The sequence below is a fragment of the Triticum dicoccoides genome, chromosome 1A, assembly GCF_002162155.2.
Source record: "Triticum dicoccoides isolate Atlit2015 ecotype Zavitan chromosome 1A, WEW_v2.0, whole genome shotgun sequence".
Classification (NCBI taxonomy): Eukaryota; Viridiplantae; Streptophyta; class Magnoliopsida; order Poales; family Poaceae; genus Triticum; species Triticum dicoccoides.
This window is the reverse complement of record NC_041380.1, coordinates 5,799,992-5,825,878: the sequence shown is the minus strand read 5'-3', so window position 1 is coordinate 5,825,878 and position 25,887 is coordinate 5,799,992. Positions and strand designations below refer to the sequence as shown.

Sequence of the window (25,887 nt, the reverse complement as noted above, 5' to 3'; positions counted from 1 at the left end):
ACACACACACACACACACACACACACACACAAAGACAGTACTATGCTAGCTAGCTCGTCGGTGACATGGACAATTCAATTGATTTGCTACGACCATTCGAATGACACAGTGGACACACAAACATATATGGACGAATAATTTCTTCAAGATAAGAAGAAAAAATCGTATACATACCGGTGTGTTCTTGTTTTGTTCATGCATGCATGTTGGATGGACCAAGTGTATCAGCAGTATGGCTTTTTGTTTGCTGCATGATGTCGACAGGCTCCCCCATCAGTTAGGCCGATCTATGAAGCATGTGCTTAGTTCTATATTCAATTATTTATCATATCACGAATTTAAACAATACGATAAAATGATTGAGACAGGTTTCTCTGCATGGATAAAAACGACAAGAATAAGAAAATAGAAAAAAGAGATGCATATAGTTACCAAGCAAAACCAACTGTATGTCACTCTCTTCGCCCTTTGTTCCTGAATGCACGACCCATCCAATTCTGCTGACATCCCATTTGTTGACCATTCGAGGCCTTGACTTGGCTGATTTATGGATTTAAGTATTCGAACTTAGAGAATGCTTTCTTTCATGTCCATTCCTTGTTTGGCCTTTCCCAGCAAGATGAAATGCATGAAACGCTTTCACTGCCTTTGATACGACCCATCTCTAGATGTTCATTGGTGTTGGCTGCCACGATAGCAAGGAGGGCAAGGATGAGGAACGGTTGTGATGGTCAATTGGTCATGACTACTGCTACTTGGCATTGATGTTTGTGTCGTGTTTGTGTGATGCCCAGCATTTTGGGGGCGTGTTATAACGGCTTTAGCCTGGTTTTCCGGTAATTTTAAGGACAATTATCTTCTTAATAAATGAATATCGCACTATAGAATCTGGTTTCAAAAAAGAAAACTTGATGTCACTCTTAATTAATGGCCGCGATGGCATTATCTCTTTCTTTCTTTGCATTCGCAATTGATTTCGTGTTTTTTTCCGGCACATTGAGCAGTGGACATGCAAATGCTGGGTTTGCACTCGCTGTGGTTGTACCACCTTGATGCGAAGATTGAATGAAATTCCATTCGTCAAAAAATCTTTTCATTTTGCATTCCTCAATGTTTTGGATGCTTCTGAAACGGACCATTTTGTATGCTCTATTATGTTGCACTACCCACAAGTTTAATATGGGATCGATCATCAAAGTTGCCTGGCTAGTTGTGCAAAAGATCATATGAGTGTCAGGAAAGCATGGTACTTGATATATCTTACTCACCTTACTTTTTGAGGGGAAAATGACTTGCCTTTTTCACTTTACATGCCAAACCCTTATCAAGGTTTTATTCTTTATTGCGGCCGGCGTATGGAACTTTGTACGGTTGTGTAGAGCTAAGTATGTGGTCTTCTGTGGCTTGAGATAGACAAGATTAGTAAAGCTTGAGTTTTTTTTTCTGGAACGAACTTTGTTGTGTTTCCTAAGGTGATAAGAGAACATGGCATTGGTAGAGCATGACACCACTCGTCAAGATTCTAATCCGACAAGAAGTTGAACCATTTAACTTATTGTTATTTAGTTTGCTGATGACAGACATGCAGAGACGGTGAGAGTGAGGATATTTGTTCTCAAGCAAAATTATCGAAAAAGTATGATCCCAGAGATACACAGTAATGTTGTCATTAAATCTCAAGAATATAAATTTCGCATGATCCCACCATGTAACATATCCCAGCTCAGCAATGATTGAGCCCAGAAAAACTAATTAACAAGCAGCAAGAACCAAATAGACAGAAAGAGCAAAAGAAACAGCTAGAACAGGATGAAGCAGAGTATACTACTACTCATGATGAGGAGCCGAACTCGATGTGGACGCCAACGACGACGAGGAAGAAGGCATCGAGGGCGAAGAAGATGATGGTGTGGATGAGGATGGAGACGACACTGGTGTGGAATTTGCCGCACTCGATCGTCCGTGATTTGCCAGGGATCTGAAAGACAAGCCCTGGGGACAGAAGGATGAAGAGCATGAAGGAGATGAGCACCGGACTCCAGTCCTGCATCTTCTTCTTCTTCTCTTCTAGTTCTTTGGGATGATGATGATGATGATGATGAGTACTCAAGCCAGCTACAGCTATGCTTCTAGAGCGAGATAGAAGATGGCCTTTTCTTTATTTATGGATGGCTTTCCATCCTTGTTGTGAATTATCCCTTATGTATGTACTGCCTGGACAGCAGGGAAAATGGAGTGGTCTCTAGAAAGTTTTGTTTCTGAAAGAACTTGTGGTTTCCATAATATGCAGAACGAGACTAGCTTCTTTATTCTGTGGAAGAGGAGGGAGGAAGCAACCAATCAGATTGGCATCTCAATCAGAGTGGAAAAAGAGTGGCTTCCTTCCTTTGTCTGTTTGAGTTTTTTCTGCACAAACTTAATTAATTAATGCATTTTCTGAGAGCAAAATTTCCTCGAGGATATGGACAGAAATGACAAATTGCCCGCTCTCTACAGTCAAAACCAACAGTAAAATCTTAAATGGACCACATTGACACCAATGCCATATACTATTTAGAACTAGTTGTGAATCATCTCAAGAAGGTCAAATTTCAGAAGGCTCGCCATTAAAGAGTTAGTTTGTGGTTAGTCCTTAGTTCCTTACTCCTTACCTTAATAGGGATCTAGCTCAGTCTGACTTTTACAACCATTTGGTTATTTTGCTACATACAAAGTTAGTTAATGCATAATATTGTGGTTAGGAATGAACATCTCCACGTGTGCCCGAATAGAAACACCGACCAATAACACTATATGCAGAAAATAACTTAGTTTGCCTTTTATTTCCCAAGTTTGAACTAGTGCCAGTCTAGTCCACACATGATAATGCATGGCACTTTATTTTTCACCGCTACATGGATCGGACCATTGACTAAACAATGCTGGTCCGTTTTTCGGATACTAGACCTCTCAGTAGCCGCCCATGCCGGTAGTGACGTCAATGGATGGCGATATGGTGGTGTAGCAGTATGGTGGAACATGCACGTCGCACATTGCCGGAATGGTCTGAATCACCCATGTCCCTATCACCGCAATCCAACCCTGATCCAGTTGTGTTTGTTGTTGTGGCTGGCTAGAACCCTGACCTTGTTGTTGTTGACCTTGTTGTTGTTGCTGCTGAGGTTGGGTGGAAATACCTTGTACCAATTGTTGTTGCTGTTGCAAAACGATGGCGTGCACGACGTTGTGGATGGCCTCACATCTTGACTGCTTGGGGATCGCTTTTAGTTGCTGACAACACTGCTCCCACATTACCAAGCAGCTGCTATGTTGCACCACCTGTGACCGGAGGAACGACATATCAGCAACTGGGCTACACTGTTGTAGGAGGGCATCCCTGCATGGGTTCAACTTTTGATGTGGAACTGGTTGTTCTTGTGGCTGTGGAGTTGGTTGCTGCTCTGGAGATGATGGATGGTGCGGCTCCCAAGCAGTACGGAATGCAGTAAAGGGTTCGGCGGCCGTGGTGGTCGCCGCGACAACAATGAGGGCAAGGACGAGGAATTTCTTCATGGTTGATTTGTGTTAGATAATGTTTGTTCTCCAGTTGAGTGAATGGTGGGTGCTGGAGGAGTGTCTTGATTGTTTAGGCCTATTTATAACTGACATGGCATCACCTTTTTTCATCTTTGCATTTCCTTTTCTTAAAAGTGCATGGATGCTTCTCGGACTCTAACATTTGGTATGTTGCGTTAGGTGCAACTGCTTACAAGCATATACTTGCACTGATCATCGAAGTTCTTTGTTGTTGCATGTATCATTCCTCTATCAACAAATCTTGATAATTGACATAACTCATCTTATTTACTTTACATGTCAAACGTCGATCCGGATTGCAACATTTTCTAAAACTGGGTTTGTTATATTCTACAAGTTGTTACACATAAACTAGATTAGCTTGTCTTGCACCAAACTAAGTTTGTAATCTTGTGTGGCCTGTAAAGATACATAAGACTAGTATAGTAACTTGCAAAAGTAGACGATGACATCATTTCATCGAATTCCTTTACATGTCAAGGATTGTAATGTTGTACAGGATTAGTATAAGGATTTACACGTAGGTACATATGAAGGTTTCTTCAAGATTCCGTCAGTTTGTCAAACTAAGTCTGTAGTGTTGTGCATATCGTTAAGATAATCAAGTATTGTTTGCTGAATTTGTTCAAGATTGTTCATGTCAAGTGTTGGGACTAGGAATGATACAAAGCATTTGCAAAGCATGTGCGTCCACTTTTTTTTTTGCATTTCTTGAGGGAAATTATAGTACAATTTAGCAGATATTAGTATGAATAGATATATCCAAACATTTCATCAATCCGCAAGAAAATTCACAAGGCATTATCTATCATGAACAAAGCAAAAAAAAGAGTGAATTCCACTTTTTACCCCATATTTATACATTTATGACACTAATTACCCCTTCGAGTGAAAATTCGTCTAGAATACCCCTTTTGAAATCTTTGGACCCTTGTTTTTTGATGCGTGTCCATCAGGTAAGGTGTGAGGTGACGCCCTGTATCCAAAAACATGTGGACGGCCACAAGGAGTGGAACAGATAGACAAGAGAAGCTTGGACAAGATCGCCAATGATGCCCTCCGATCCTTACAGTTTTTTTTACAAATCAATGACGCAACATGCCGATCCTATCGACCATAAACAGATGAAATGTAAAACTAGGGTAAAACCGTGTTAAAAGTCTCCAAAATCTGACATTTCGATAAAAGTTCCGCTAAATAGGGTAATATGTGTCACAAATGTACAACTACAAGGTAAAAAATGGAATTCACTCCCAAAAAAAACATGTTAAGGAATGTTAAATTAATCATGTCCTCTGCTAATTAAGTGTTGTTTTCTTCTTTGGGTTTGTTGTAATAATAGGCAGGTGCATAGGCCATGCCTTGAACACTATTGTATCCTTGACTTGCTGGGAACAACATTCAGCAGTGGCCATGGTGTCCACCATGATACTGAGACCGAGGGAAGCTTGCTGGCCAACAATTGGGCATCTTTTAAAATTGTGTCGAATATGTGTATTGGGCTACTATTAGACTTGGAGTATGTGGAGCATCAGGTGTTTCAGTCAGACACGTGTAACCGAGTACTATTATATAAGGTACCACACATAGCCAAAATATACTAGGCATAAGTTACGCTATGACAGATATCACGAGAGGGACGGTCCGCACACTTGGCAGGGGTGCATGGCAAAGGTGGTTGGAGTGCTGTCTGGGCTTATCGTCAACTTGTATCATGTGATGGTACATGGGGAGGTGCGCCCGTAATCATGCCATGGGGATTAACCACGATGTTGAACCTTGTTAAGAAAACATCGTGTGTCCCGTCTAGTTTTCTGCAATGAACTACTACGTAGTTTATAATAAGTGGTGTCATGAGCTATGGTTGTGGGGATCGTATCATCGTGTAGAGGCGCGTGGTCGGCGCTCCCAATGCGGATCTGACGGGTGGCGGCGTGAGGACTCCGATGGCCTTGTGGTTTCGATTGGCTGCCCAAAGGGCAGGCGGTCGGTTCTCGCCGTCTCTAGTGTGAGCATAGAGATGATCTGCACAGGGAGGTTCCTGCGGTGCTCCGGATCTGCCTAAGGCATGAGGTCTGCCAACTCCAAGACCCGGTCTGGATTTCTGCTGGCCTACGACGAAGGGGTCCTTCATGTGTCACAAGTCTGAGGCCTCATGTCCTACCACGTGTCATGGAGGTTCTAGGCTGGATAGGTTCTCGGGGTTTTGGGTTTGGGAGGGTTAGGCTACCAGCAAAAGCCATACTCTGGTTATAGTCATAGTCATCGATGGTGGTGCCTACGGGCATCGTTCCCTTGTTGGAGGCATCGATGTTGATGTCCTCCCCCATCTCCCAGCATACTACGAGGGAAAACCTAGATCTGATCTCCTGGATGGGACGATGACAACGCTTCTGGCTTTGCTTGGTATCGTGTTTCCTCTTCGGGCATTGTCTTGGAGTTAGACTCGGCAGGATGGACTCAAGACTCGTGGAGGTGGTCCGCGGCAGCTTGCGTGACCTCCACATGCAAGGTGAGTCAGGCGAGCTATGTTCGCCAACCTCACGGGATTGAAGTGGCATATGTCTGCTCTATCGGACATAGTGTTCCTCTTCGATATCATCAAGCTTCATCAATATGGTAACTGTGGCATCCCATATTGATACAGCGGTTTTGGTGTGCTCTCTGGTAGCAGAGAAGGCACTTGAGTTATCAGCCATGTATGTTTTGGGGTGTTAGCTTTCTGGCATGTTGTATGTTTTGTGCAGCTTTAGGTCTAGTCTAGCTAGGTCTTGTTTAGGTTTTCTCCTGGCTTTCCTTGATTACTCAAGCACACCTTTTTCATTTCTTATTTGTTTGACACTTGCCTTATGTGGTGCATTCCTCCTTTGGGGGTGTTACCGGTAATATCCCTTTCTAATCAATGGATTGGCATCTCTCCCGCCAACATTCAAAAGAAATCTTACATGGACCAATTGAAGGTCAAAACCCATAATGCTCGCCATTAAAGAGCTGGTTTGTTGTTAATCCTTACTCCTTAAATAATTACCTTAATAGAGATTCGGCTTAGTTCAATTTTTACAAATGTGCTACATACAAAGCTAATTAATGCATATATTGTTTTTTGGACGAACAACTCAACATGTTCATGAACGGAACACCAATAGATAATCTATATGCATCAAAGAATATATATCTTTTCTTTTATTCTTTTCGGCGCTGCATGGATAGGACCATCGACTAACAACGATAGTCCATCTATCGAGTATGAGATCTCTTGTCTTCTCATTAGCCACTCATGCTAGTATATATAGTGACGTTGCTATGCTGATGAGGTGATAGAGCAGTACAGTGTGACGTGGATGTCGCACATTATCGGTAGAGTCTGAAGCACCCATGTCCTTATTGTGTCGATCCAACCCTGATTCAACTGATGTTGTTGAGGTTGGATGGAACCTCGACCTAGTAGTTGTTGTTGAGGTTGGACCAAAGTACCTTTCTCCCAATTGTTGTCGTTGTTGCAAAATAATGGCGTGCACAACATTGTGGATGGCATGGCACTGTGATTGCTTGGGAATACGTGACAGTTGCTGACAACATTGCTTCCTTAACACCTGACATCTGCTTTGTTGCACCACCTCTGACTGGAGAAATGATAAAGTCGTCATTGGATTACACTGTTGTAGGAATACATCCCTACATGGGGTTCAATTGTTGTACAAATGGTTGTTCCTGAGCTGGTTGTTCATGTTGTTGTGGGAATGGTTGTCGTTGTGGTTGGGGATAGAGTGGTTGTTATGGTGGGGGATAGGGTGGTGGTTGTGGAAATTGTTGTTGCCCAAATGGTAAGCGTTGTGGTGGAAATGGCTATTGTTGTGGAGCCGATTGCTCCTCTCGAAAGAGTAGTTGTGGTTGTGGAAAGGGTTGTTGTTGTGAAAATGATTTTTGTGGTTGCAACTGGGGTAGTTTCATATCGGTGGTGACTATGGCGATGGTAGCCATAGTAGCAAGAAAGGCAAGCGCAAGGAAGATCTTCATAGTTGATTTATGTTGGATATTGTTTGCTTGGCTTTGATGTTTGTTCTCTAATGTGAATGGTGGATGATGGAGGATCTTGATGGTGTATGCCTATTTATAGCTACCATGGCATTGTTTGTTTTCATCTTTGCAATTACTTTTCTTGGAAAGTGCGGGGATGCTTCTCAACTCATCATTTCGTATGTTGTGTTTGGGGACACTACTTATAAGTGTATTCTTGGATTTCTCATCAAAGTTCTTTGTTGTTGCACATATCACTCCACTGTCACCAAAGCTTTATAAACTAGATGATATCCCGCACGTTGTTGCCGGAATACTTTGCAACATATTTCTATTTGATTCGTCGTTTGAAACATGAATATTTGTTGTAAAATGTTTGTTAAATATAAATAGCATGATATAATAAAATTCTCATGTATTTTTGCATGTTATGATGCATGTTTCATGATGAAGTGACATGCTTGCATGTTGAGAGACATATGATAGTGGAGGTGAGGCTCTTCTCATGCATGTTGTGCGTATGATGTGGTATGCTTGCATGTTGACAGAAATAGTTAATGGGGGCTAGCTATTTAGATATAGAAGATTGGCATAACTCATGTTATTCACTTTACATGTCAAACATCAATCTAGATTGCATCGGAGTCTCTGAAACTAGTTTGTACGCATAAACCAGACTAGCATGCCTTGCATTGAACTAAGTTTGTAGTCTTGTGTGGCCTGTAACGATACACAAGACTTTATAGTACAGTGTGACTTGCAGAAGTGGAGCATGACATGATTCATCAAATTCCCTTTACATGTCAAAGGCTTTACAGTACACATGTGAAGCTTTGATCAATATTCTGTTGGTCTGCCAAACTAAGTTTGTATTGTTGCGCGAATCATTCAGATAATCAGCAGGTTGTGTTTGCTAAATTTTGCTCATGACAAGTGTCGGAACTGGAATTGCCAGGAATTATACCGAGCCTTTACAATGCATAATTTGTTTGCAGCTCTTCAGGGAAATTTAGCAGATAAAAACGAATAGATAGAGATATCCAGGCATTTCATGGATCCGCCAAAAAATTCACAAGGCATTATCTACCATGAGCAATGCTACAAAACAGGTTCAGGAAAGCAATCACATTCTTATTCCAGTCGAACAGTTGATGAATGCCGTATGCCTCAGAGTAGAAATCTCGAGTTCAACTCAGTGCGGTCTCTAACTACTTGGAGAAAGACAAGTAACAAGTCCACAGCAAAATCAAGATGCGCAGATGGAAGGTGATAGCCATCTAAATAAAACTCAGACCACTGGAAGCTCCCCGCACTCACTAATGACCACCTTCTTCTTCGGACGGTCACCTCTGTCGGTCTCTGATGACTCTATCGTCCTTACGATGTCCATGCCTTCAAGAACCTGGCCAAAGACAACGTGTCTCCCGTCCAGCCACGGTGTCTGCAAGCAAGGTACGAGAAACCTCAATCGGGGATTTATATGAACTTCAAACTTAGCAAAAAAAAGGGTACTATTATTCAAATGGACTGACTGATAGCAGGAAGTAAACAATTAATTACCTTGACTGTGCAGATGAAGAATTGGCTGCCGTTGGTGTTCGGTCCAGCATTCGCCATGCTGAGCACTCCAGGTCCAGTATGAACCACTAAGAACATTAAATAATATATAATCAGTTAGCATATAATCTGAAGCAAAGATTGAGTGACAAAGGTTCATTGCAACACATACATTGGAAGTTCTCATCCTTAAAGGTGCGGCCATATATGCTTTTCCCTCCAGTACCCTGAAAAATATCAGTTTCTAGTTATTCAATGCCATTGTTGGAAGCTGTATGTTTCATTTTAGGCAATCTGATGTCTCAAAGTACTTCAGCCAGCCATGCATAAGTAGATCAAAATGCAGATGAAACACATAATCATGTATGCCTCAATATGGGAAAGGATGGCACGATGGCAATCACCTTGAATTCTTACCACAAGGCCACTGACAACAAAACAGAGTAGGATGCACTTGTGCAAGTTATTAATGACAATCAAACATGGATAAGATCCAGGATCAAAATGCAGCACGATAACAAATTGAATGCCGGTACACGAGCAAAGCTAGTAGTAAAGGATTTAAACTCCCTATCCTTCTCCCCCAGTCCCTCTGGTCCGTAAAATAATGCTTAAACAGCACAGAGTACTCAAATAGCTAAACTATACAATTCAGAAGAAAAGGAGAGGAAGAACTAGCATAACTATCAACAAACAGAAACAGGTACATTCGTGTGAAACGATTACGTGCAAAACAGGTAGTACACTCTTTAGTTTTTCTTAATGCAATCGCAATACGGCATAAGCATGCACGTGCAACAAACAAGAATAGATGAAGGTAGGAAACGCATACGTTGCCCTTGTCAAAGTCTCCCCCCTGAATCATGAAGTCCTTAATGACACGGTGGAAACTTGATCCCTTGTATCCGAACCCTTTCTCCCCTGGTACAAAAAGGAGAAATTGGTCATATACCTCATCAGAGCAATCCTTTACAGATGGGATAACAGAACAGGGCTCCAACAGTCTCTCGTACCAGTGCAGAGAGCACGGAAGTTCTCAACGGTTTGGGGAACATCATCCCCATACAGCCCGATGACAATCCTCCCAACGTTCTTCCCGACAGGGTTGCCAATGCTTATGTCAAAGTACACCTTGTTTGTAACTTTGGACTGAAGCTCAGGTGCCTGCAATGCATGATGAAAGAACAGCTTCAAACACCATGAAATGTATGACATATAATAAGGTAAAAGACACCCACCAATGCAACCACAAAAACGGCATATTGTGTAAACCATACAGTGGCACATTTATTCCCTTAGACGGCCGGCAACTAACAGTAACTGGACATAATAAACTAAACACTAACACATGCTGATGGTACTCTGCATCTAACACTGGCATAACCCGGCGGTTATCATAAGTAAGTGATGATAAAACCTCAACTTGCAAATTTGTCCACGCACACAAAAAAATTCAGTTAGTGACCTGATTTTTCGCATGAAAATTACAGATACCAAATAACATAAGGAATGGCATGGAAGTCACATCCGAAGGCACACACTACATGTCTACTAGACTGCAATGGGCTTCCTGGCTGAACCAGGAGCGGTGTGCCAGATACGCAGGCTTTACACAGGTAGCGGCCACAGTACCTAGATAGAAACAGCTGCACATTTGATTCCTCAGACCACTGACGACTAACACTAACTGAACCTAATGGACTAACATAAACACATGGCATGCCCGTCGTGCACAGAGCCTAATGTTTATTACAGAAGGAAGTAACTGACGGTAAATCTCAACTTGCATTTCTTCACACGAAAACTCGGGGAGTGAACTAATTTTTCTCATGAATATACCAAATTGTGTGGATGTTCGCATCGGAAGGCAAAGGATACACGTCTACTAGATTGCAATTTGGTAATAGATATGCAAGCTCCACATAGATTGCGGCCCTTGTGGCCAGATAGATAAATAGATAAATAAATGCTGAATCTTTACATAGGGTTCGGCGCTGGCGGAGGCGACGAAGCGCGCGCGGCTCTGCTGGGAGACGGAGAGGGCCGGGGACGCGATGCGGCCGCCGCGGAGGGAGAGCGCCGACGAGGGGGCCTTCGAGGCGAGGAGCGCCCTCTGCGCCGCCGGCCCCGCCGCCGCCGGGCGGGCGATGGCCTGCAAGAAAGAACAGCACACACAGCACAAGATTCAGGCGGAGGAGGAGGAGGGAGACCAGGCGGTCCGAGCAGAAGGGGGGAGGAGGAGGAGGGGAGGGAGCTCACGAGCGTGGCGAAGGAGGAGGTCGCGGCCGCCATTGGAGGGTGAGGAGAAGGTTTGTTGGAGGGGACGGAAGACTCTCTGCAGATAACCAAAAGGATGAGCTTTTTATTCTGCTTCCTCACTCCCCTGATGCCCGTGGAACTATTGATTCGAGTCCTTCTAGTTCATCCTATTTGCTTACCCAGGTCCCTGGGTTAAAACAGGGGTGAGATTGAGATACCCATGGTTAAACCTTCTATGAAGTTTGGCCGTCCATCTGAGCCATCGAGTGATGTATTGCGTGTTTATCGTGGACATATAATTAATGAGCTCATTTTGTGGAAAGGGTCATACATGACAGGTGCATTTCAATGCGTTCATTCGTACCAGCTCTAGAGGATTGATCCATCGGCTTGGTCGGTGCTACATATATATTGTACCACAACCTTTCTCTTCTTATCACTCGCCGATATCGCCGGCTGGCGGGATGGCGGTGCTGGTGGCCACGATGCAACATGGCATCACGCGCACGTCGCACATTGTAGGCAGGGTTTGAAGCACGGTGCTCATCGTCGCCTCAATCTGGACTAGTCGTTCCTGCTGACGCTGGGGGGAACCGTGTCCTAGTTGTGGTCGTTGTTGCCGTTGCTCTTGTTGCTTCTCGATGATGATGGTGTGCACTAGGCCACATATGGCTTGGCATCGGGATGGCATAGGGATCCGGGTGAGTTGTTGGCAGCATTGCTGCTGCCTCACTTCGCAGCCGCTTTTCGTCAACACCCGTGATTCAAGGAATGGTGGTGTTGCCACCACGATGTGCAACTGTTGGATGAACACTTTGCACGGGGTCAACTTTTGATGAAGTGATGGATGGAAGGTTTCTTGAGGCTGTTATGGAAAAGATTCTTGTGGCCGCTTCAGGACTAGTTGTGGTTGCTGTGGAACTGGCTGCGAAAATGGTTGTTGGGCAATGCCAAGGTGGCAGGCAGCTCTGAAAATTGATTATGTTTTTGCCATGTTCACATGCTTGCAAATGTATTTTCTGATCTCTTTTGGCTCAAGGTCACTAAGGGACTTTTGTTAAGCTCTTTGAGTAGCTCCATGCCATGCTTTACTTTGTCATGTTTAGGTCCTGTAGCATATTGTTTTCATGCTCCAAAGAGTGCTATCTGATCTGAAATTCCAGACAAGCGTTAATTTCATTAAGTCTGAAATCTGTTTACCAACTTTCAGCAGCAGTTATGGAAGTTGAATTTCTATTAAAGTGTCTAATTGTGGTTTTAGTTTTTTTTGGTTTCATTTTTTCATGAAGAATTTGTGAATTGTGTATTCCGATATATTTCGGTGGCTGAAAATGAAATGAATTTGACAAGAAAATATTACTTCCGCTAAATTTAGGAGATCGGTTAGGTGCAGCCAAAACTTAGTTGAGTAAATTTACTCCACAAATCTTTTACTCGGCCGATTACACTGCTATTTTTTAGGGCATCAGTTAAAGATACACTTTACATGAACAAATTTGGACCATAGAATATACTTGGTACACCCACTGTTCCTTAATATAGGACATTTTGGCAGTTCAATTTAAACTGTCAAACGTCTTATATTTATACACATAGGTAGTAGAACATAGACCACTCGTGTTTTAGTTTCAACTATCATTAATTTTTGGAACATAGATCATTTGGGTCTAATCGGGTTAATACTTCTTTCAGTTTCCACTACCATTAATTTTTGGATGGGCTTAGGGATCTGTGACAGATTTGTTTGAATTTATATTAGTTTCGGGCTACAGATTTTTCAAAAACAAATCATAGTTTTATCATTGTGACAGTTCGTACAAGGTAGAATATCTTGTTTTGCTTAGTTTTAGTAGTTTGCTGGGCTATGTGGTCAACAATTGATCACACATTCTACTCAAATTTATATCCTACTATTTGTTTCCCACACTTGTCTTTCAAACTATCCACTGCTTATGTTGATTTTCAACTTTAACTATGCAAGACACGAGTACAATAGTAAATTTGTTTAGCTCAAAACTATTATATTCTGTTGAGTTATATAAATGTGTGAACATGTAACAGTTGGGGGCTAAGATGTAACAGACGATATCGATGTAGAATATAGAGAGGAGGCTGGATAAGGCGCTCCAGTTTTTCCCCATTCCAGTTCTTACGAGAGTGGTTCTTCTACACCCACTCTCGGTGCACCCACGGTGCATCCACGCAAGAAAACATATCAAAACATTTTGAAAAAATCTGAAACTTCATGGAAATGATCATCAACAAATGTTATGGGGGCTTGCAAAATTTGGTGGTCAAATAACATTCGAGGAGCTCTCTACAAAAAAGACAAAATCACTGAAAATTAGTCAAAATGTACGTGCACTGTTTGAGCATATTTTGCAATTTTGTCTTTTTTGTAGAGCGCTTCTCGAATGTTATTTGACCACTAAACTTTGCAAGCCCTCATGACATTTGTTGATGATCATCTCCACGAAGTTTCAGATTTTTTCGAAATGTTTTGATATGTTTTCTTGCGTGAGTGCACCATGGGTGCACCGAGAGTGGGTGCAGCCACTACTTTCCCTAGTTCTTACTCCTACAATATTTCCTTGATTCAGAACATATCCTTCTAAGGAACTTTCTACACAGACTGATTTCTCATCTGTTTGGAGACCATAACCGCAAATGCAATATTTGCTTTGTGTTCATAGATTGAGACAAGTCAATATCACAATGCATGTTTAAAGAGATAACAACTGAGTTATTCTACAGGTAAAAGAAATTTCTACAATCAATTAAAACTAATGCAACTTATGCTTTGTTTGTCATATATAAATTGGACGAGCTGAAACAGTGGCCGGAGGATCTGTATGCCTTGTTGTTGTTCTTGCTGCATGACGATGGAATGCACGACGCTATGGATGGCTGCACACTGGAGCTGGCGAGGAATCTGTGCTAGTTGTTGGCAACATTGTTGCTGCATCACCTGGCAATCACTTCGTGGCAAGATCATTGACACGAGGGATGACACCAATGACACAGGGTTGCATTGCTGTAAGAGGTAATTCTTGCAAGGGTTCATCTGTTGTTGTAGATATGGCTGAATCAACGGTTGTTGTTGCTGGGGGAATGATTGTTGCGGTTGTTGGGGCTGGGGAAAAGGTTGTTGTGGTTGCTGTGACTGGGGAAATGGTTGTTGGGGTTGTTGAGGCTGGGGGAATGGTTGTTGTGGTTGTTGGGGAAATGGTAGTTGGGCTTGTTGGGGCTGGGGAAATGGTTGTTGTGGTTGCTGGGGCTGCGGAAATTGTTGTTGTGGTTGCTGGGGCTGGGGAAATTGTTGTTGTGGTTGATGGGGGAATGTTTGTTGGGGTTGGGGAAATGTTTGTTGTGGTTGCTGGTAGAATGGTTGTTGGGGCTGGCGGAATGGTTGTTGGTGTGGCCATTGTACTTGGCCACTGGGGTCGACCTGCATATTCGCGGTGGCGATAGTTGTTGCCATCGCAAGGATTGTTAGGATGAATAAGGTCTTCATGGTGGATTTGTGTTGGCTACTACTTAATTGGATTTGATACTTGTGCTCTAGTTGTGTGAAGGATGGATGATGGTATGGAGTCTACATATTGCATCCTTTTTATAGCTACCATGGTTAGGTTTCTTTTCATTATAGCTTTTATTTTTTTAAAGTGATTTGATGCTTATCAAACTGATTATTTGGTGTGTTGTGTTTGGTGGCACTACATACAAATGTAATTTTGGAGTGGTCATCAAAGTTGCCTTTTATTGTACATATCATCTAAGAGTGACGAAAACATGATAATTGGCACTGACTCATCTTATCGACTTTACATGTCAAACAATTATCTGGATTGCAATCCTTTTGGATCTAAGTTTATCTTGTTGTACAAGTTGTTAGACATAAACCAAATCTTCATAGCTTGCGGGGGACTAAATTTGTATCCTTGTGCATGTTGTCAAAGATAGATCAGGCTATTCTAATGTTCATTCTGTACTCTTATTTTTTTTAAACTAGCTTGCAGTGTTGTGTAGTATAATGGTAAGATGAACAAGCTGATACGACTCATCAAATTCTCCTTTTATGTCAATGGTAGTAATGTTGTACACATTCTCAATACATGACTCATCATATTCCCTTTTTATGTCAATGGTTGCAATTATGTGCAAGTTATTAATTAATATTGGACTAGTAATAGCTTTACATGGTCTTAATTGATTCACTCTAAATTACATTTGAAGGTTTGTTCTCGCTTTGATTCATTAATTTATTAAACTAAGTTTGTATGTATTATTTGTAACATTTGATGCATTTAGTTGAAGTTGTTCATGATAACTGTTTGGTAAAAGCTTTATTTTGACTATAAGCATGAGGAGAATTTAACACGGATTGCAACAAGGAAATACAATAAAAACTCCGAATAGTAGGTTCATTAGTATCTAGAGTTTTGATCTCTTTAATCCCACTTTTATAAATTTTAGCATCAAGATCTAAAAACTCCAAATTTTTGGAACGCCTTCTAGGTAAAGGTGGATCATATTCAGTCCCATCATTATCAAGATTCATATTGCAAAACAAAGATTTAATAGGGGACACATCAATAACTTTTAGATCTTCATCTTTATTATCATGGAAACTAGAAGAACACGCTCTTATAAAGGAATCTTTCTTAGCACGCATCCTAGCGGTTCTTTCTTTGCACTCATCAATGGAAATTCTCATGGTTTTGAGAGACTCATTGATATCATGCTTAGGTGGAATAGATCTAAGTTTCAAAGAATCAACATCAAGAGAAATTCTATCAACGTTCCTAGCCAACTCATCAGTCTTATGCAAATTTTCTTCAATCAAAACATTGAAATTCTTTTGCGAAATAATAAATTCTTTAATATTATATTCAAAATCAGACGGCATTATTATAATTTCCATAAGAATTGTTGTAGGAATTACCATAATTATTAGAGGAATTACTAGGATAAGGCCTAGGATTAAATTTTCTCTATACGCGTTGTTACCAAAATTGTTCCTACCAACAAAATTCACATCCTTAGATTCATTATTATTCTCAATCAAAGTAGACAAAGGCGTATCATTTGGATCAGAAGAAACACTTTTATTAGAAAATAATTTCATAAGTCATCCATCTTTCCACTCAAAACATTAATTTCTTCTATCACATGCACTTTTTTATTAGTAGATCTTTCAGTGTGCCATTAAAAATAATTAACCATAATATTATCTAGGAGTTTAGTAGCTTCTCCTAAAGTGATTTCCATAAAAGTGCCTCCCGCGGCCGAATCTAAAAGATTTCTAGAAGAAAAATTCAATCCAGCGTAAATTTTTTGTATAATCATCCACAAATTCAAACCATGTGTTGGGCAATTACGTATCATTAATTTCATCCTCTCCCAAGCTTGTGCAACATGTTCATGATCAAGTTGCTTAAAATTCATAATATTGTTTCTAAGAGAGATGATCTTAGCGGGAGGAAAATACTTAGAGATAAAAGCATCTTTGCACTTATTCCACGAATCAAAACTATTTTAGGCAAAGACGAAAACAAAGCTTTAACACGAACTCTAAGAGAAAAAGGAAATAGCTTCAATTTAACAATATCATTATCCACATCTTTCTTCTTTTGCATATCACACAAATCAACGAAGCTATTTAGATGGGTAGCAGCATCTTCACTAGGAAGGCCGGAAAATGGATCTTTCATGACAAGATTCAGCAAGGCAGCATTAATTTCACAAGATTCAGCATCGGTAAGAGGAGAAATCAGAGTGCTAATAAAATCATTGTTGTTGGTATTGGTAAAGTCACACAATTTAATGTTATCTTGAGCCATCATGACAAGCAAGCAATCCAACACACAAGCAAACGAGAAACGGGCAAAAAGAGGCAAATAGAGAAAGAGAGGGAGGATAGAGAGAGAGGGCGAATAAAACGGCAAGGGTGAAGTGGAGGAGAGGAAAACTGTAACACCCCGGATATGATTTTCCCAATATGTACTCCAACTCTTGTCGTTTCCGGCGTTAAGTTATTTTATTTTCTCGGGTTCGGGCCTTTGTCTCCGTGTGTTGTTATCGTTGTCATGCATCTCATATCATGTCATCATGTGCACTGCATTTGCATACGTGTTCATCTCATGCATTCGAGCATTTTCCCCGTTGTCCGTTTTGCATTCCGGCGCTCCGTTCTCCTCCGGTGGTCATTTCTACCTTTCTTTCGTGTGTGGGGATTAAACATTTCCGGATTGGACCGAGACTTGCCAAGCGGCCTTGGTTTACTACCGGTAGGCCGCCTGTCAAGTTTCGTACCATTTGGACTTCGTTTGATGCTCCAACGGTTAACCGAGGGACCGAAAAGGCCTCGTGTGTGTTGCAACCCAACACCTCTCCATTTTGGCCCAAAACCCACCAAAACCTTCTCCATCATCTAGAGCGTTCAATCACGATCGCATGGCCGAAAACCGGACTCCATTTGGACCTTCCTAGCTCCTCCTACCTATAAAACTAGACCTCCCCCCCGAAATTTCGGGTCAAAACACCCCTAAACCTAGCCTCTTCCTCCTCCCGCCGTCGGACATGTCCGGAGCGGACCGGACATGTCCGCCCGCTGCCGCCCGACCTACCGCGCTCCGCCACATTGCGCCGGCGCACCCCACATCGCAGAAGCCCGCCGGGCCCAACCCCGGCCCCCGCGGCCCGCTCCGCCCCGCCTCCTCTCCGGCTCACCGCGCCGCCCCTCTCCTCCGTCTCCGGCGACCCACGCCACCGCGCCGCAGCTCAACCTCGCCGGCGACCGCGCCGCTCCGGTCGCCACCCCGCCGCGCTACCTCGTCGACGACCGCGGCCGCCTCCTCCTCACCGGCCGGTGCCGCCCCACTCCGGCGCCTCCCTCTCTCCGGCCGCCTCGCCGTCCAACTCCGGCCGGCCCAAATCCAGCGACGAACCTCGTACTCCGTGCCGCTACAGTACTCGCGAGATCCCGATCTGGATCTGGAAACTCCCTCTTGGTTGACTTTTTCGTCCCTAACCCAAGTTTTTGTGCGTTTTTCATCATCCTATATCTCCGCATCTGTAGCTCCGTTTTGGGCATATAGCATATCAAAATGTTCATCTCAGAGAGTACATCATTTCATCTCATTGCATCATTTTCATTTGAGTTCATCTTGATGCCCGAAATGCTGTTGAAAGAGTGCTATTTGAGATAATTGTCAGATCTGATGCTCCAATTAGATATTTGTCATTTTTGCCATGATTATTGTGTGCATGATATGCCCCTGAGCTCTACATGAGTTTTGTTATATGTTTTGCCATCTATCCAGAGGTGCAACCCATGTATTTTTGTGATGTGTGTGGTGACTAGCACAAGCTTGCAAAGTGGAGCATTCGTTAATGCTGATTTCAGGGACTTAGCATTTCCACCAAGTCCTTGGACTGGTTATCTCAATATGCCATATGTTCATGTTGATTCCTAGTGATCCGTGCCTCTTTTGAGGATGATCAGTAAGGATGTTTTGTTAATCTTGTAGTGCTCTATCCATATATGTCTTTGTTTGCAATTATGGAGCACCCTAGATTGAGTCAATCGAGCTCTACTTTTGCTATTTCGTGAATCTGGGCAGATTGTCTACTTGTTAGCAATTTTGCCGATGATGTTGTAGTTGATCCGTGCATGCTATGTTATTGTTTGTGCCATGTCTAGCTTGTATTTTGTGTATTCTTGATGTGTATATGCTTAGATTGTCATGACTTGCTCTGTAGTGAGTGCATCGAGCTCGTAAACATGCTTACTTGATATCTGTTTTAGCATGCTCCAGTTTTCACTAAGTCTGAGAACTGATTATGTTTTTGCCATGTTCACATGCTTTCAAATGTATTTTCTGATCCATTTTGGATCAAGGTCACTAAGGGACTTTTGTTAAGCTCTTTGAGTAGCTCCATGCCATGCTTTACTTTGTCATGTTCAGGTCCTGTAGCATATTGTTTTCATGCTCCAAAGAGTGCTATCTGATCTGAAATTCCAGACAAGTGTTAATTTCACTAAGTCTGAAATCTGTTTACCAACTTTCAGCAGCAGTTATGGAAGTTGAATTTCTATTAAAGTGTCTAATTGTGGTTTTAGTTTTTTTGGTTTCATTTTTTTCATGAAGAATTTGTTAATTGTGTATTCCGATATATTTCAGTGGCTGAAAATGAAATGAATTTGACAAGAAAATATTACTTCCGCTAAATTTAGGAGATCCGTTAGGTGCAGCCAAAAGTTAGTTGAGTAAATTTACTCCACAAATCTTTTACTCGGCCGATTACACCGCTATTTTTTAGGGCATCAGTTAAAGATACACTTTACATGAACAAATTTGGACCATAGAATATACTTGGTACACCTGCTGTTCCTTAATATAGGACATTTTGGCAGTTCATTTTAAACCGCCAAACGTCTTATATTTATACACATAGGTAGTAGAACATAGACCACTCGTGTTTTAGTTTCAAATATCATTAATTGTTGGAACATAGATCATTTGGGTCTAATCGTGTTAATAGTTCTTTCAGTTTCCACTACCATTAATTTTTGGATGGGCTCAGGGATCTGTGACAGATTTGTTTGAATTTATATTAGTTCCGGGCTACAGATTTTTCAAAAACAAATCATAGTTTTATCATTGTGACAGTTTGTACAAGGTAGAATATCTTGTTTTTCTTAGTTTTAGTAGTTTGCTGGGCTATGTGGTCAACAATTGATCACACATTCTACTCAAATTTATATCCTACTATTTGTTTCCCACACTTGTCTTTCAAACTATCCACTGCTTACGTTGATTTTCAACTTTAACTATGCAAGACACGAGTACAATAGTAAATTTGTTTAGCTCAAAACTATTATATCCTGTTGAGTTATATAAATGTGTGAACATGTAACAGTTGGGGGCTAAGATGTAACAGACGATATCCATGTAGAATATAGAGAGGAGGCTGGATAAGGCGCTCCAGTTTTTCCCCATTCCAGTTCTTACGAGAGTGGTTCTTCTACACCCACTCCCGGTGCACCCACGGTGCACCCACGCAAGAAAACATATAAAAACATTTCGAAAAAATCTGAAACTTCGTGGAAATGATCATCAACAAATGTTATGGGGGCTTGCAAAATTGGTGGTCAAATAACATTCGAGGAGCTCTCTACAAAAAAGACAAAATCACTGAAAATTAGTCAAAATGTACGTGCACCATTTGAGCAGATTTTGCAATTTTGTCTCTTTTGTAGAGCGCTTCTTGAATGTTATTTGACCACCAAACTTTGCAAGCCCTCATGACATTTGTTGATGATCATCTCCACGAAGTTTCAGATTTTTTCGAAATGTTTTGATATGTTTTCTTGCGTGAGTGCACCGTGGGTGCACCGAGGGTGGGTGCAGCCACTACTTTCCCCAGTTCTTACTCCTACAATATTTCCTTGATTCAGAACATATCCTTCTAAGGAACTTTCTACACAGACTGATTTCTCATCTGTTTGGAGACCATAACCGCAAATGCAATATTTGCTTTGTGTTCATAGATTGAGACAAGTCAATATCACAATGCATGTTTAAAGAGATAACAACTGAGTTATTCTACAGGTAAAAGAAATTTCTACAATCAATTAAAACTAATGCAACTTATGCTTTGTTTGTCATATATAAATTGTTTCCATCTCCGCACGAAATCATATCAAGTGTTTGGTTCTTGCTATTGTGACTAATTATTTTCTCTTGCTCACCGCATGGTTTATCTTTTACCATGTGGCAACTTTGGTTTGATTTTCACCTCTTTGGAGTCCCCTAAAATTTGATTTTGAAGAATGCTTCGGTGCCACCAAACTCAAAATTTCACCAATGCAAAACTATTCAGATTAACATTTAGAGTGATGGATGGTTTCTAATCAGCCTCTTGTTTTGGTGCTAAAATGGCCCTTTCACTTCTAGACATTGAAATACATTGAATTATTATTGTGTGCAATGTTCAGGAAATCCCTAAGTGATAGCGCTCGGTCGGCTTGGGAGCAGTAACTAATATATCAATCAACCTATTAACTGGATTAATACATCGACCATTAATCGATAGATTAAATAGTAACCTGCCAGCAGAAGTAGCTAGCTATTGATGTGTAAGGCTAGGATTGCGGTTAGGAACGAACATGAAAATAAAAAGTGAATGGAACAGTGAAAAGCGAAGCTAGCAAACAAGAACTTTGTTTGTGTTTTATTCTGAAGCTTGAACTAGCTCTGGTCGGGGTCACACATGATGGTGCACGCCACTTTATTCCTCATCGCTACAAAGACTGGTGCATCAGCTAAGCAACGATGATCCATCTACCTATTAGCATAACTCTTCATTTTTCATTGTCCACTGATGCCGGCGACTATGCTGGCAAATGGTGCGTTGATGGTGGAGCAGTCAGGTCGGACATACACGTTGCACATGTTTGGAAGGGTTCTCAATACCAATGACCTGATCACCTCATATTGAGCTGGTTGTTGAGGTTGGATGATGCCCTGACCTTGGACGAGCTGAAACAGTGGCCGGAGGATCTGTATGCCTTGTTGTTGTTCTTGCTGCATGACGATGGAATGCACGACACTATGGATGGCTGCACACTGGAGCTGGCGAGGAATCTGTGCTAGTTGTTGGCAACATTGTTGCTGCATCACCTGGCAATCACTTCGTGGCAAGATCATTGACACGAGGGATGACACCAATGACACAGGGTTGCATTGCTGTAAGAGGTAATTCTTGCAAGGGTTCATCTGTTGTTGTAGATATGGCTGAATCAACGGTTGTTGTTGCTGGGGGAATGATTGTTGCGGTTGTTGGGGCTGGGGAAAAGGTTGTTGTGGTTGCTGTGACTGGGGAAATGGTTGTTGGGGTTGTTGAGGCTGGGGGAATGGTTGTTGTGGTTGTTGGGGAAATGGTAGTTGGGCTTGTTGGGGCTGGGGAAATGGTTGTTGTGGTTGCTGGGGCTGCGGAAATTGTTGTTGTGGTTGTTGGGGCTGGGGAAATTGTTGTTGTGGTTGATGGGGGAATGCTTGTTGGGGTTGGGGAAATGTTTGTTGTGGTTGCTGGTAGAATGGTTGTTGGGGCTGGCGGAATGGTTGTTGTTGTGGCCATTGTACTTGGCCGCTGGGGTCGACCTGCATATTCGCGGTGGCGATAGTTTTTGCCATCGCAAGGATTGTTAGGATGAATAAGGTCTTCATGGTGGATTTGTGTTGGCTACTACTTAATTGGATTTGATACTTGTGCTCTAGTTGTCTGAAGAATGGATGATGGTATGGAGTCTACATATTGCATCCTTTTTATAGCTACCATGGTTAGGTTTCTTTTCATTATAGCTTTTATTTTTTTAAAGTGATTTGATGCTTATCAAACTGATTATTTGGTGTGTTGTGTTTGGTGGCACTACATACAAATGTAATTTTGGAGTGGTCATCAAAGTTGCCTTTTATTGTACATATCATCTAAGAGTGACGAAAACATGATAATTGGCACTGACTCATCTTATCGACTTTACATGTCAAACAATTATCTGGATTGCAATCCTTTTGGATCTAAGTTTATCTTGTTGTACAAGTTGTTAGACATAAACCAAATCTTCATAACTTGCGGGGGACTAAATTTGTATCCTTGTGCATGTTGTCAAAGATAGATCAGGCTATTCTAATGTTCATTCTGCACTCTTATTTTTTTTAAACTAGCTTGCAGTGTTGTGTAGTATAATGGTAAGATGAACAAGCTGATACGACTCATCAAATTCTCCTTTTATGTCAATGGTAGTAATGTTGTACACATTCTCAATACATGACTCATCATATTCCCTTTTTATGTCAATGGTTGCAATTATGTGCAAGTTATTAATTAATATTGGACTAGTAATAGCTTTACATGGTCTTAATTGATTCACTCTAAATTACTTTTGAAGGTTTGTTCTCGCTTTAATTCATTAATTTATTAAACTAAGTTTGTATGTATTATTTGTAACATTTGATGCATTTAGTTGAAGTTGTTCATGATAACTGTTTGGTAAAAGCTTTATTTTGACTATAAGCATGAGGAGAATTTAACACGGATTGTAACAAGGAAATACAATAAAAACTCCGAATAGTAGGTTCATTAGTATCTAGAGTTTTGATCTCTTTAATCCCACTTTTATAAATTTTAGCATCAAGATCTAAAAACTCCGAATTTTTGGAACGCCTTCTAGGTAAAGGTGGATCATATTCAGTCCCATCATTATCAAGATTAATATTGCAAAACAAAGATTTAATAGGGGACACATCAATAACTTTTAGATCTTCATCTTTATTATCATGGAAACTAGAAGAACACGCTCTTATAAAGGAATATTTCTTAGCACGCATCCTAGCGGTTCTTTCTTTGCACTCATCAATGGAAATTCTCATGGTTTTGAGAGACTCATTGATATCATGCTTAGGTGGAATAGATCTAAGTTTCAAAGAATCAACATCAAGAGAAATTCTATCAACGTTCCTAGCCAACTCATCAGTCTTATGCAAATTTTCTTCAATCAAAGCATTGAAATTCTTTTGCGAAATAATAAATTCTTTAATATTATATTCAAAATCAGAGGGCATTATTATAATTTCCATAAGAATTGTTGTAGGAATTACCATAATTATTAGAGGAATTACTAGGATAAGGCCTAGGATTAAATTTTCTCTATACGCGTTGTTACCAAAATTGTTCCTACCAAAAAAAATTCACATCCTTATATTCATTATTATTCTCAATCAAAGTATACAAAGGCGTATCATTTGGATCAGAAGAAACACTTTTATTAGAAAATAATTTCATAAGTCATCCATCTTTCCACTAAAACATTAATTTCTTCTATCACATGCACTTTTTTATTAGTAGATCTTTCAGTGTGCCATTAAGAATAATTAACCATAATATTATCTAGGAGTTTAGTAGCTTCTCCTAAAGTTATTTCCATAAGACTGCCTCCCGCGGCCGAATCTAAAAGATTTCTAGAAGAAAAATTCAATCCGGCGTAAATTTTTTGTATAATCATCCACAAATTCAAATCATGTGTTGGGCAATTACGTATCATTAATTTCATCCTCTCCCAAGCTTGTGCAACATGTTCATGATCAAGTTGCTTAAAATTCATAATATCGTTTCTAAGAGAGATGATCTTAGCGGGAGGAAAATACTTAGAGATAAAAGCATCTTTGCACTTATTCCACGAATCAAAACTATTTTAGGCAAAGACGAAAACAAAGCTTTAGCGCGAACTCTAAGAGAAAAAGGAAATAGCTTCAGTTTAACAATATCATTATCCACATCTTTCTTCTTTTGCATATCACACAAATCAACGAAGCTATTTAGATGGGTAGCGGCATCTTCACTAGGAAGGCCGGAAAATGGATCTTTCATGACAAGATTCAGCAAGGCAGCATTAATTTCACAAGATTCAGCATCGGTAAGAGGAGAAATCAGAGTGCTAATAAAATCATTGTTGTTGGTATTGGTAAAGTCACACAATTTAATGTTATCTTGAGCCATCATGACAAGCAAGCAATCCAACACACAAGCAAACGAGAAACGGGCAAAAAGAGGCAAATAGAGAAAGAGAGGGAGGATAGAGAGAGAGGGCGAATAAAACGGCAAGGGTGAAGTGGAGGAGAGGAAAACTGTAACACCCCGGATATGATTTTCCCAATATGTACTCCAACTCTTGCCGTTTCCGGCGTTAAGTTATTTTATTTTCTTGGGTTCGGGTCTTTGTCTCCGTGTGTTGTTATCGTTGTCATGCATCTCATATCATGTCATCATGTGCATTGCATTTGCATACGTGTTCATCTCATGCATTCGAGCATTTTCCCCGTTGTCCATTTTGCATTCCGGCGCTCCGTTCTCCTCCGGTGGTCATTTCTACCTTTCTTTCGTGTGTGGGGATTAAACATTTCCGGATTGGACCGAGACTTGCCAAGCGGCCTTGGTTTACTACCGGTAGGCCGCCTGTCAAGTTTCGTACCATTTGGACTTCGTTTGATGCTCCAACGGTTAACCGAGGGACCGAAAAGGCCTCGTGTGTGTTGCAACCCAACACCTCTCCATTTTGGCCCAAAACCCACCAAAACCTTCTCCATCATCTAGAGCGTTCAATCACGATTGTGTGGCCGAAAACCACACTCCATTTGGAGCTTCCTAGCTCCTCCTACCTATAAAACTAGACCTCCCCCCGAAATTTCGGGTCAAAACACCCCTAAACCTAGCCTCTTCCTCCTCCCGCCGCCGGACGTGTCCGGAGCGGACCGTACACTTCCGCCCGCCGCCGCCCGACCTACCGCGCTCCGCCATGTGGCGCTGGCGCGCCCCACATCGCAGAAGCCCGCCGGGCCCAACCCCGGCCCCTGCGGCCCGCTCCGCCCCGCCTCCTCTCCGGCTCACCGCGCCGCCCCTCTCCTCCGTCTTCGG

The 25,887-nt window shown here is 41.5% G+C and overlaps 4 protein-coding genes and 1 pseudogene across 4 annotated transcripts; all 5 read right to left on the bottom strand.

The window, feature by feature from the left end:
• Positions 1-1,651: 1,651 nt before the first annotated feature.
• On the bottom strand, positions 1,652-2,258 carry LOC119357842. The gene has a single exon (XM_037624654.1). It carries the CDS (start codon positions 2,048-2,050, stop codon positions 1,832-1,834), a length of 219 nt encoding a protein of 72 aa, XP_037480551.1. The 5' UTR covers positions 2,051-2,258; the 3' UTR covers positions 1,652-1,831.
• A 536-nt stretch (positions 2,259-2,794) lies between these two features.
• Positions 2,795-3,620, bottom strand: LOC119357822 (avenin-E-like). The gene has a single exon (XM_037624641.1). The coding sequence runs from the start codon at positions 3,550-3,552 to the stop codon at positions 2,950-2,952; it is 603 nt and encodes a 200-aa protein (XP_037480538.1). The 5' UTR covers positions 3,553-3,620; the 3' UTR covers positions 2,795-2,949.
• A 5,006-nt stretch (positions 3,621-8,626) lies between these two features.
• Positions 8,627-11,558, bottom strand: LOC119357813 (photosynthetic NDH subunit of lumenal location 5, chloroplastic-like). The gene is made up of 7 exons (XM_037624636.1): positions 11,410-11,558; positions 11,132-11,302; positions 10,164-10,314; positions 9,983-10,071; positions 9,323-9,377; positions 9,154-9,239; positions 8,627-9,034 (listed from the first exon to the last, which is right to left on the bottom strand). Exons 1-7 carry the CDS (start codon positions 11,440-11,442, stop codon positions 8,882-8,884), a joined length of 738 nt encoding a protein of 245 aa, XP_037480533.1. The 5' UTR covers positions 11,443-11,558; the 3' UTR covers positions 8,627-8,881.
• A 2,561-nt stretch (positions 11,559-14,119) lies between these two features.
• LOC119357803 (gamma-gliadin-like) lies at positions 14,120-14,989 on the bottom strand. Its single transcript, XM_037624632.1, has one exon. It carries the CDS (start codon positions 14,921-14,923, stop codon positions 14,183-14,185), a length of 741 nt encoding a protein of 246 aa, XP_037480529.1. The 5' UTR covers positions 14,924-14,989; the 3' UTR covers positions 14,120-14,182.
• Positions 14,990-21,609: 6,620 nt separating this feature from the next.
• LOC119357832 lies at positions 21,610-22,621 on the bottom strand (annotated as a pseudogene).
• Positions 22,622-25,887: the final 3,266 nt, after the last annotated feature.